An 11,505-nucleotide genomic window follows, 5' to 3' on the forward strand; every position below is an offset into this window, starting at 1 on the left:
AGCACTAGAGGCGATCTTAACACCCATTCTAACATTTGCATTACGATTCATTATAGCTTACAATTATAAACATCACCTGATAAATTCTCGCTCATGTTCAACTATCGCAAGCAGTTATTTTAACTGATTAATCTGATTCAGCAAAGAAGCGCAAAAGGGTCCCTGTGGGCATCCATACTTGTGGTTGTTATTAAGTCTAGTCCATGAACCTTTTAAGGTCTCAAGAACGATCTGTTTTTCCGATTTCATGTAATAGCCAACGACCTTCTGAGGGGCATTCCTGAACGCTCTTATTTCGGAAGAAGGGAAGGTCTACGAAAAGACACATAAGAGTTTCGGAACCTCCGAGCCGTTTTGAAGGCGGAATTAATTTGTGGGGCGTCCGTTTTGTTTACTCCGCTGGAGTGATCGCACATGTCAGCACATGTCCTCTGGTTTGATCTTTGACACGGCATGGGTACACACGACACGACCAAGGGATTATTTTGGAAAACACTGGGGAATGTCCTGGGATATGTTGCAAAAATATTGATTGTCATTGATTTACAACGGATGTTGATGTAAATTATGGTTGATGTTGAAATTTTGGGCAAAAAAAACACGGTGTTTTGATCGCTTCACGTTTTTTAAGGCACCATTTGTAAATCATCGAGGACCAAGTCCAAGTAGCATTTTCAATATAACGCCTGCTGCTCATATGGATTGAGAAGCGCACTGCGCTGTTGTGTCCAGCAGGGGGCGGCAGCGCGCAGTTAATCCGCGAGGTCAAACCAGAACATGACAGCAATTTATTCATCAAATAAAAAATATATTTATATCACGAACAGAGAACACGTGAAAAATGATTGGACGAGGTTTTATGCATAGTTGTACCTGTGCACTAATTAATCAAAGGCTTATAATTGTTCCTACGTCATCCTACTTAATAAAGCAAGCAATTTGTTTGCTTGATTGAGGTTCTTTATTAAATGTATCCTAAGATTAAAAGAAGAAAAATCTGTGGATATTAAATACTTGGCAGAACGCGTTAAAAACAACGTATTAGTGAGGAAAAATGGAACATTTTCATGCAGATATGTTTCCCTGTTAAAAAATCGAACTTTCCTCTCGGTTACTCCCTGCGTCGTTTCTGCCTCCTCATTCTTTACCGCCTCCTCTCCATCCCTGATACCTCCGCTGTTTTCTTTTTGTTTTTTCCCTCCCTCTCCCTCGCCTCTTCCTTCCTATCTCCTCCCCTTTTATCCATTGCTGTAGGGAAGTCCAGTATGAGGCAGGCTCCGGATCTCTGGCTCCTTACACTTGCAGCACTGCTCCAGGGTGAGTGAATATTTTTCACGCTTTAAGTGAAAATGTGCTTGTCGTAAGGGAGAATGTGCTTGCAAGTTCTTATAAATGTGTTTTTGGTACATGGACATTAATGACCTACTTATGCACTGGGTTGCAGTTTGCATAATGTTACTCTAAATAACGTGGCAATCTGAATTAGAACCTCCATGTCTATGCATGATTGATAGAAATATGCACAGATAATAGATACTGCATAATGCACTGTATTAATATAGTAAAATTACAAACTGTTTCACGACAGTAAACATGCATATGCTGCTGCTCAAAATGTGTCGTTCACTGACCATAGTTAAAATCTTTTTTTTTTGTAGTGTTGTGTTGTTGCAGGGGCTGTATAGAAATGGTGTGGTCACTCGTACAGTCATATAATATTCACAGGGTTTCCAGGTGGATTTAGATGATACAGAGCAAGCCATACATTCTACCAATTATCAATGGTGGAATAAAAGCAAAGGAGTAACATACTGTTTCCGTTTTATTCAGTGTGCGTCATTGTTAAGCCTTGCATACTCCTGTATGGAATAAGTGTAAGCTTTAAGGGCTACAGAGATACTGTTTTGGAGATCCATCCAGGATGTAGTGATGAGGAATCCCTTTACTGGCCTAGCTCACCTCGTGCTATGTCCTGGCACGCCAGTCTATCTACGAAGAAGAGGACTCTTCAGTAGTCATTGCACAATTAAAAGTACTATAAACCAAATGGGATCTCTGCATTTAACCCATGGTGGCCAGCACTAGGAGCACGTTAGGCCACTGATCTCTGCCCATATCGTGTCACATCCTCCTGCTACTTAAAATATGTTGTGGCTTCATGCCCTGGGGTTTTCATGACGTCATTTAAGAGTATTTTAGTTGTTATCATACCATGAACATCATACCACTGGCCTGGTGGATTTTTCTTTATTTTACCTGCTTCGGTTTTTGTAATTGCTAGATATGTTCCTCATTGTAATCACCTTGCTCTGAAACGTCTCTTCATCACCCCCAAACGCTCATGGTTCTTTGGTTTTAACAGCCTCTCTTTTGCTCGGCCATCTGGTGCCTTCAGGTTCTCTTTGCAGGGGAGTGACTGGCAGCGAGGTGGATGCAGGGATCATGGGTTGTCACTGTAGAATAAATGCTGCACATTCTCTCTCTCTCTCTCTCTCTCTCTCTCTCTCTCTCTCTCTCTCTCTCTCTCTCTCTCATCACTCTCTCTCTCCCTCTCTCAATCAACCGACAGTGTCAAAGCAGGGCCCTCACCAAAGGAATCTGTTGAGGGAGCTTCTGAGGGACTACAATCCCATGGAGCGGCCGGTGGCCAATGACTCCAACCCACTCATCGTGAAGTTCTCCTTCATCCTGATGCAGGTCATGGATGTGGTATGGATCCTAGACTCATCCCGGATCACCTCAATGCCGCGCGTCAGATAACCTAACCATAAGGGGCTTTGAATCCTCTCTACATACGCAGGATTCCTGAAGGAATCCCTGCACAACCGCTACCTGCTCATCCACGACATGTAGATTGAAATGACATGCTCGCTAAAAGCAGACATGTTTGGACTAGGCTATCTTGAAACCGAAGATCCTTAAATTGTAGCTCTAATAGTGATAATATTAAACAGTATTCCTCCACACATACAACTGCATGTCCTAGAACAAATTGATTGTGAAGTCTATCAAATGTTTTTAGGATGAGAAGAACCAGATTTTGACCACAAATGCCTGGCTGCAAATGGTGAGTATGTAAGCATGTACTAGTCAAAAGGTCTTCATGGTGGATCTTGTATGGGGGTGTCTTTGATCTGACCCCATTATTGTGATTGGATTATACAGCAATGGTATGACCACTACCTCCAGTGGAACCAGTCTGAGTATCCTGGAGTCAAGAACCTTCGCTTTTCTTCTGACCAGGTCTGGACCCCCGACATCCTGATGTACAACAGGTACACACACACACACACACACACACACACACACACACACACACACACACACACACACACACACACACACACACACACACACACACACACACACACACACACACACACACACACACACACACGCACACACACACCGCCTCACACATACGTCATGAAACATCCCCTTCTCCTTCCCTTTACCCATCCCCCCCTCCTCTGCAGTGCTCACGATAAGTTTGACGCCTCCTTCAAGACCAATGTGTTGGTGAACTCCAGTGGCTTCTGTGAGTTCCTGCCTCCAGGTATGGCCGTCTGCACACTTACCCATCGCTTAGCGGAAGAACGGCATCTGCATTTACCTCACACGTCCCTACAGATGGCCCGTGCCAGCGTCACGCGTCATCAGACACACACAGGACTGTGTAACGTCCCGTTGTGTGATGTATTATCAGGTGTTTCGGTTTTCCCTGCCTGTCCCACAGGGATCTTCGTCAGCACGTGTTCCGTGGACGTGACCTGGTTTCCTTTCGACATCCAGCGCTGTGAAATGAAGTTCGGCTCGTGGACCTTCGACGGCTGGCACCTGGACATGCAGATGAAGGAGGCCGACATCTCAGGCTTCATGCCCAACGGGGAGTGGGACCTGCTGGGTAAGAGACGCCACCTTCACCTCCCAGAGGGCTGACAGAGTTGGCTGTTAGCTGTAGCCTTTCCAGTCCATGTAATGAAAATACCTCAATGTGCATAGACAGATCATACCTTGCCATTCTATTTCAAACCGGCTATCATAAGACACATAACCAGAGACTGGATCATCTATGCAACCTATATATCTCTCATAGGAATCTCTCTTTCTGTTTTGTGGCCTTTCTTTCCTCCACTACACTCTCCTGTTGTTTTTATACCTTTTATACTCTCTCCCACTGCTCTCTCTCTCTCTCCCTCCCTGCCTCCCCTGCTCTCTCTCTCTCTCTCTCTCTCTCTCTCTCTCTCTCTCTCTCTCTCTCTCTCTCTCTCTCTCTCTCTCTCTCTCTCTCTCTCTCTCTCTCTCTCTCTCTCTCTCTCTCTCTCTCTCTCTCTCTCTCTCTCTCTCTCTCTCTCTCTCTCTCTCTCTCTCTCTCTCTCTCTCTCTCTCTCTCTCTCTCTCTCTCTCTCTCTCTTTCTCTCTCTCCCAGAGGTACCCGGGACTCGTAACGAGAACTTCTACGACTGCTGCGCGGCGCCCTACCCGGACGTGACCTTTGTGGTGACCCTGAGGAGGCGGACCCTGTACTACGCCCTCAACCTGCTCATCCCCTGTGTGCTGCTCTCCTCCATGACCCTGCTTGGGTTCCTGCTGCCTGCCAACTCCGGGGAGAAGATCAGCCTGGGTGAGAAGCAGCGCCACACTCTCCGTACGGCCCTTTTCATACACGAGGCCAAATGCTTCACATACAAATATTGTCAAACAATAAAATGAAATAATAAAATAAAAGACACATAAAACAAAGGCAAAGTTAAAAATTGAAATGTATTTAAGATTTTTCAGAAAGTTAAAGCAAATATAACAGTCTTTGGTCTTGTTTTAAAAGTGCTCAGAGTTGGGGCAAGTCTTAAAGTTTATTCCAGCTAAATGTGTAGCATGATATAGTGCTGCCCAACTGGACAGAGTAGCTTTTGGAATCATAGCAGAAATAGCAGATTCAAAGTAGAATGAGTAGAGTCGTTTTCTTATGAGTGGTAGACCGAGTGCATCATAGTTACATCAGAGATTAGTCAGAGTGTGTTTAAATCATGAAGAGTTTATTTAAATTCATGATTTGTAAACCTTCTGCAAGGTTTGAAAACTGTGCTTGTCGATATGAAAGTGTGTCCTCTAGAGTCTTTCCCTTATGTATTTGAATGGTGTCTGTGTGTCTTTCCCCTCAGGCATCACCGTTCTCCTCTCCCTGACTGTCTTCATGCTGATGGTGGCTGAGATAATGCCTGCTACCTCAGATTCAGTTCCCCTCATCGGTCAGTCTTTGTTGTTGCTGCGTGCTGAATTGGAGAGTATGGACAGTGACCTTGTTGAGTGAAAAGCTATCCTCCTTCCTTCCTGTCCATCTCCTCCTCTGCTGCAGGCCAGTACTTTGTCAGCACCATGGTGATCGTGGGAATGTCCGTTGTGGCGACCGTCTTCGTGCTTTGCTTCAACCATCACGACCCCAACAGCGGGGACATGCCCAAGTGGGTGAGTGAGTCTGGCTTGTTTGAGTGTGCGTTATTGTTGATCTATGGGTGTTGTGTACTCGTCTTCAGCTGGCCTTGTACTCTGTGTCCAGGCGCAGTTGGTTCTGCTCCAGTGGGTTCCCTGGTTCCTGCGCATGAAGCGGCCGGGTGAGACGGCGGACCTCCCTCCACCCATTCCCACTCACGTCAGCTCCCAGAGCAAGGGCTTGTCCTCGCCCACCACCACCGCCACCACCGCCACCACCCCCAACCCGGCCCCCACCATCTTCCCGCAGACCCTCAGCTTCTTGCAGGCCCGGCTGGCCCAGCTGAGCCCCCCGAGCCACCCCCCACCCCCCGGCCGGCCCGGCACCCAGCAGGCCGCCCAGAGAGACGTCAGCCCCGGCTCCCAGCCGCCGCAGCCCAACGGACACCTGCCCTACATGGGCTTCCAGCCATACCCCGCCCCGGAGCTGAGGAATTGCAGCATCAGCCGGGGGAGGGCTGCTGCTGGGGGAGGAGACGCCATGGGAGGGAGAGGAGGAGGGGGAGGAGGAGAAGGAGAAGGAGGTGGAGCGAATGGAGACACACCACCAACCCTACACCACCACCCAGTGCCCCCGGGGTTCGAGGTCGCCACACACCTGCCCCCCGTGTCCCCACCCTTCGAGTCCTCCATTTGCCCCGGGGGCTGCCTGGAGGTGGGAGGTGAGGGGAGCGTGGGGGGGATGCACGCCCAGTGCTGCGCGCTCCAGCCAGACTCTGTGGACGGACAGCTGCAGGCCCTGCTGGAAGAGGTGCGCTACATCGTGGAGCACATCCGGGAGCAGGACCGGCAGCTGAGTGTGGCGGAGCAGTGGCAGTTCGCCTCAGCCGTCATCGACCGCCTGTGCTTCATCGGGTTCAGCGTGTTCAACGTCATCTGCACCATATCCATCCTCATGGCCGCGCCCAACTTTGCAGAAGCAGCATCCAAAGACTTTCTGTGAGCCGAGGCTGTTGCTGAGACGAGTATTTGGAGAGATGACACACGGGATGGGAGGGGGTTTGAAGAAGGGCTAAAGGAATGCTAATCAATAAAATACAAAAGCACACACGCTTTCACTGACACACATGTTCATTTTTCACAGACATGGGAAGCACTGTGCCACAGTTAGAAAGACCTTGGAAAACATGGAGAATAGCAGAGTTTTTTTTAAGTTCAGTTTAGTCTCACACATACTGTATATCTTGTTTACTGGGTTAAAAAAACATTGAAGTCATTTTAAATGGTTGTATGTTATCTGCATGACATGGTACCATCACAAGGGCAATCTGTGCAATTCCTGTTGCCTGATATGAATACATCGTATGCAGCCATGCATTCAGCATTTTTGCACATTTCTCAGTTCTCACCCAAACCATGTTATTCAACATCCATGGGTTGAAGAATATTTAACAGTAGAAGAAGCTCCATGTGTTATAAGAAGACCCTGTTAATAAGGTACTGAGGACTAGAATAACCAGGTCCACCAAAAGAGAGCCCACTGTATGTGATTTGCTTACAGTACATGCCATGTTGACAAAAGCTGGTTTTGTTTCAGAAACTCATACGTTTTGGTATTTATCACCCTGACCTCTGCCTTATGTCCTTCATGCTGCAGCAGTTACTGCTGATTAGTTAATAGAAATTTGAGCAGTAGGTTTATTTGGGGCTTGAAGGACACATTATCTACAAGACTGGTTTTACCTGGGCCATTTCTGCTGTTCTTACCTTCTCTTATCCTTCCATTTTGGTAAAATAGTCATGTTTCAAAATGTATAGTGTAGCGATTTTTAGTGCAGCATTTATTTGCAGAATTTCTGTGCAGCCATCAATCTTTTTTTAGTTTTTGTTGTTAGTGTTGAAGCATGAAATCTGTCATTCACAGATTGTACAATGTTCTTTTATTTTTTATATATTATTTTATGTGGACACATTATAGCTGATTAACCTATTCTGTTGATGAAAAACATGCTTCCATTCAATTCAGGGTTTTGATTCATAAAGTAAAAGAGTATATTGCGTTCAGATTGATGGCTGTGAAGGGATGTCCGTTCAACACATGGTTAACATTTAAAGAAAACAACTGCATATACTGTTTAAAATAATGTAACGAATAAAACACAAAAGCCCACTTTCAGCCACATGAGAGGCCAGACCTCCACGACCTCATCCCCCGATTCCTGGAAGGGATCTTTAGATGAATCTTGACTTGAAATGGGACCTGAAACCGACAGCGCTATAAACATGCTGCCATTGCAATTAATATGTTGTGTGTTTTGTACTTTACAGTCGTGCACGCCTCCCCAACCTCCCCCTCTTCAGTTGAATTCATAACTGAGAAGGATGCTGGTGTGATGCAATGGTGGACGGAGCAGGAGGATTGAGAGAGAGAGAGAGAGAGAGAGAGACGGAGGGAGAGGAATGCAGAGGGTACGAGTTGAAGACAGAGAAACAAGGAAAGGCAGAGTCGCTGCAGTGCAGAACAGCATCCGACGGCCGGGGAGGGGGAGGGGAAGAGTCGCTGACAGAGCAAACGTCAACCAATAAAGTTTTTTGACTGATTGGTCATTACTAGGCGTGTGGGTGGTGGAGGGGGGTGTGGCTCAGAGCGTGACCCCCCTCCCCCTCCTCGTATGAGATGCAGGGGCTGCCAGACCGTTTCGTGGTTCAGCCTCTTATCTGCAGGATTGGAACATCTATTATGTCTTACAAGAGGTTTTGGATATGGAGCCAGCCTCTAAAACATGTCCTTCTAAATGATGCACTTGTAGGCTTTTTTCTGAACGAAATTGCTTACTACTTTGAAATCTGTTTTGATTTGCAGTGATTGCTGTTTTTAACATAATGAATAGAGCAGGGTTTGGCAGTGACCTATACACATACTGTTCTGCACTGTCCATACCCAAATCGTCTCATTCCTGATTGCACTATGTCGGCCAACTCGATCTGTCTGACTCCTGGGCATGAATCTGTGTCCCCCCGACTGCTAAGGACTATGGTGTTTTTTTTTTTTTTTTTTTAACAGGGGAACAATGGACAGAGGTTCCTGAGGTGACCACCGCCGGGCTGCACTGCCTTCCACAGTGTACAGTGTACACACACACACACACTCTTTACATAATCTGCATACACACATTCTGTGAAGAATTGCAAACATTGACTGTTTGCACACACGCACACACACACACACACACACACACACACACACACACACACACACACACACACACACACACACACACACACACACACACACACACACACACACACACACACACACACACACACACACATCTAAAGTGAGGACACTGCTGCAGACCTATTGCAGTGGCTACCCATTCTGCCATCTCTCTCTCTCTCTCTCTCTCCAAAGACACACATCATTGGCTGGGAGAGTAGTTGATTTGCTGTACGCCCTGTAGTACGGTTGCTCATGTGGAAAAAAAGGGGCAGAGCGAGAGCAGTGCAAAGTGGCCAAAAGAGGATTCTCAATCCTCTGAATCAATTACACTAATGGGGGGAGGAATAGTTGCACAAAAGAAACCAAACATCAACCAAAACAAAAAATGTATACTATGTGTATATATATTACAAATCAAACTAATCATTTACCCATATTTCAGACCACATTACATTATATGATCACATGTTATCCCATTGGGAACAACAGAATCAATCTCATGGATTCATAATAACTATTTATGCATTATCAAGCTGGTTTCCACCATGTCCACATTTAATATATTTGTTCCTCCAATTTCCCGCAAGCTCCAGAGCTGATGGCCACATATCCGTACGCCGATAGCAATTCATTACTTGGAGTGCGAATTCTGATCGGTGGGTCGATATGGAAAAAGCTCATCTAAATAATGGATAATTGTCTCCCAAATCCCATTAGGAGACTCTTGGAGTTAGGGAGCAGAGAGCAATAGGGTGGACAGAAAAAAGGAGAGGGCGACTAAAACTGTGATGTTTTGTAATAAGGTACCAAAATAAACAGAGCTGTTGGAAGAGGTGAGTGAGTTTGAATAGTAAGTGTTCTATTTCATCCTTACTGACCGCCAGAGGCGGTGCTTAAAGCACTGGATCTCCACCTCGCGCATGCGCATTTCGAGAACCTAATACCAACATAGTCACCTGTGACCCCCACGTGACACCGGGAAGGCTATATATTCCGGTGTCATTAGAGGATCTGTTCCTTACATCTTCTCGCTGCGCAGGTGCCGTATTGGGGGCCTGCCCGTAATTCCGACGCCTCATTGTTCCGACGTCTCAATGTTCCGAAATATTTCCCATTAGATCGACATGCCACTATTCCGACGGTTCAATGTTCCGAAAACGAAACCCATTAGTCCGAAGGTCCGTTAGTCCGACTTTTCAAAAAGGAGGCGCATTAGGCCGACGGTTCAATATGCCGAATAGGAAAAAGAGTTTTATACCTCGCTCGCTCCCTCTCTCTCTCACTCTCAGTGTGTGTGTGTGTGTGTGTGTGTGTGTGTGTGTGTGTGTGTGTGTGTGTGTGTGTGTGTGTGTGTGTGTGTGTGTGTGTGTGTGTGTGTGTGTGTGTGTGTGTGTGCCCGTGTTGAGAATTAGACCTCCGCTCTCTGTCCATGGTGCTGCAACACCGTGTCGAAATGAAGTGAAGCGTTGTCTTTTTGCCCTCCAAAATTCATCGTGAACGTGATATGTAGGCCTAGGTTGTATTTTGGAGAGAGAGAGAGTGAGAGTGAGATTGAGAGAGAGAGGGAGAGGGAGCGAGCGAGGTATAAAACTATTTTTCCTATTCGGCATATTGAACCGTCGGCCTAATGCGCCTCCTTTTCGAAAAGTCGGACTAACGGACCTTCGGACCAATGGGTTTCGTTTTCGGAACATTGAACCGTCGGAATAGTGACATGTCGATCTAATGGGAAATATTTCGGAACATTGAGACGTCGGAACAATGAGGCGTCGGAATTACGGCATGGCACCCCGTATTGAACCTTTGTTTGAGAAAGGAAGGAAGCTGTTACAACTGGCTACGTGCAGCCTCGTGACCAAGGTCGGAGCTGCGGGTAACCCGTCCTCCAGAGGCTGTTGCTAGTTCATACAGATACTTAGTGAAAGTAACTATAAGAACTATAAGAGTGGCCGGCGTTTGTTGGGGAGGGCAGTGTGCTCGCTCCCGCTCCCAGCACTCGTTCGCCTCTTGCTCTGTTATTGTTTGTTGTGTTAGCCGTTAGCTTTGCTCTGTTCTAACCATCAATTTATTTTTCCCTTACAACTTACCGGTGAAGGCAGTGCTCTCGCTCCCGCTCCCAGTAACGTTTTTGTTTGGTTTCTCCCTTGTTTAGCAGCAGCGCTTACGCTCAAGCTAATTAATATCGGTCGATTTAGTTTTCTGGTGAAGGCAGTGTTCTCGCTCCCGCTCCCGTTAACACCGCATTTTGCCCTTGTTTGATAATTAGTAGCAGCGATCACGCTCAGGCTAATTAGTTTCGGTTTTTAATTTTTTCTGGCGAGGGAAGTGCTCTCGCTTCCGCTCCCAGTACGCTACCGGTGGCTGCCTCTATAATGGCTCACCTATGTGTCGCCTGTGCGGCTCCTCTTGAGCCTGAGGACGGCCACGACAGTTGCCCTCCTTGCCTCGGTCTCGAGCATCTGAGGGAGAGCCTCACGGACAGCGCCTGCATGATCTGCAGCCTCCTGCCTTGGGTGCTCAGAGTGGCTAGGCTAGCAGAGCTGGAGAATCGGGCAGCAGCCAACGACCCCTCTGCTTTAATGAGCCTCCCTCCCAATCAGCCAGGTCGTTCGGGACGGCAGCGGCATGATGGGGCTGCGGCTATGGGTGCCCCCCCCAAAAAGAAGGCAAGGGGCGGGCTTGCTGCTAGGGTGGACGGATTGGCGTCCGACATGGAGCAAATCCGGTCCCTCCTCCTGGCCCTTCAGCCTGGGACTGGTCAGGGGCTGGCGGGGATACAGCCTGGCCCTCCCTCCTCCCATTTTGAAAGCGATGTCCTCTCTCTGGCGGCTTCGGCTAACCTCTTTTCTGAGGCT

General features: G+C 47.3%; 1 protein-coding gene across 1 annotated transcript; it reads left to right on the plus strand.

Moving 5' to 3' along the window:
• The first annotated feature begins 178 nt into the window (after positions 1-178).
• Positions 179-7,732, plus strand: LOC115553617 (neuronal acetylcholine receptor subunit alpha-7). The gene is made up of 10 exons (XM_030370038.1): positions 179-1,317; positions 2,570-2,709; positions 3,023-3,067; positions 3,166-3,275; positions 3,477-3,556; positions 3,737-3,904; positions 4,430-4,624; positions 5,163-5,249; positions 5,357-5,466; positions 5,558-7,732. Exons 1-10 carry the CDS (start codon positions 1,068-1,070, stop codon positions 6,431-6,433), a joined length of 2,061 nt encoding a protein of 686 aa, XP_030225898.1. The 5' UTR covers positions 179-1,067; the 3' UTR covers positions 6,434-7,732.
• Positions 7,733-11,505: the final 3,773 nt, after the last annotated feature.

Source organism: Gadus morhua, chromosome 11 (assembly GCF_902167405.1).
Source record: "Gadus morhua chromosome 11, gadMor3.0, whole genome shotgun sequence".
Taxonomy (NCBI): domain Eukaryota; kingdom Metazoa; phylum Chordata; class Actinopteri; order Gadiformes; family Gadidae; genus Gadus; species Gadus morhua.

Coding starts and splice junctions, on each gene's coding strand:
- LOC115553617 (XM_030370038.1), top strand. CDS start 1,068: ATGCAGATATGTTTCCCTGTTAAAAAATCGAACTTTCCTCTCGGTTAC. Junction 5,250..5,356: donor AGATTCAGTTCCCCTCATCG/GTCAGTCTTTGT, acceptor CCTCTGCTGCAG/GCCAGTACTTTGTCAGCACC. Junction 5,467..5,557: donor GCGGGGACATGCCCAAGTGG/GTGAGTGAGTCT, acceptor CTCTGTGTCCAG/GCGCAGTTGGTTCTGCTCCA.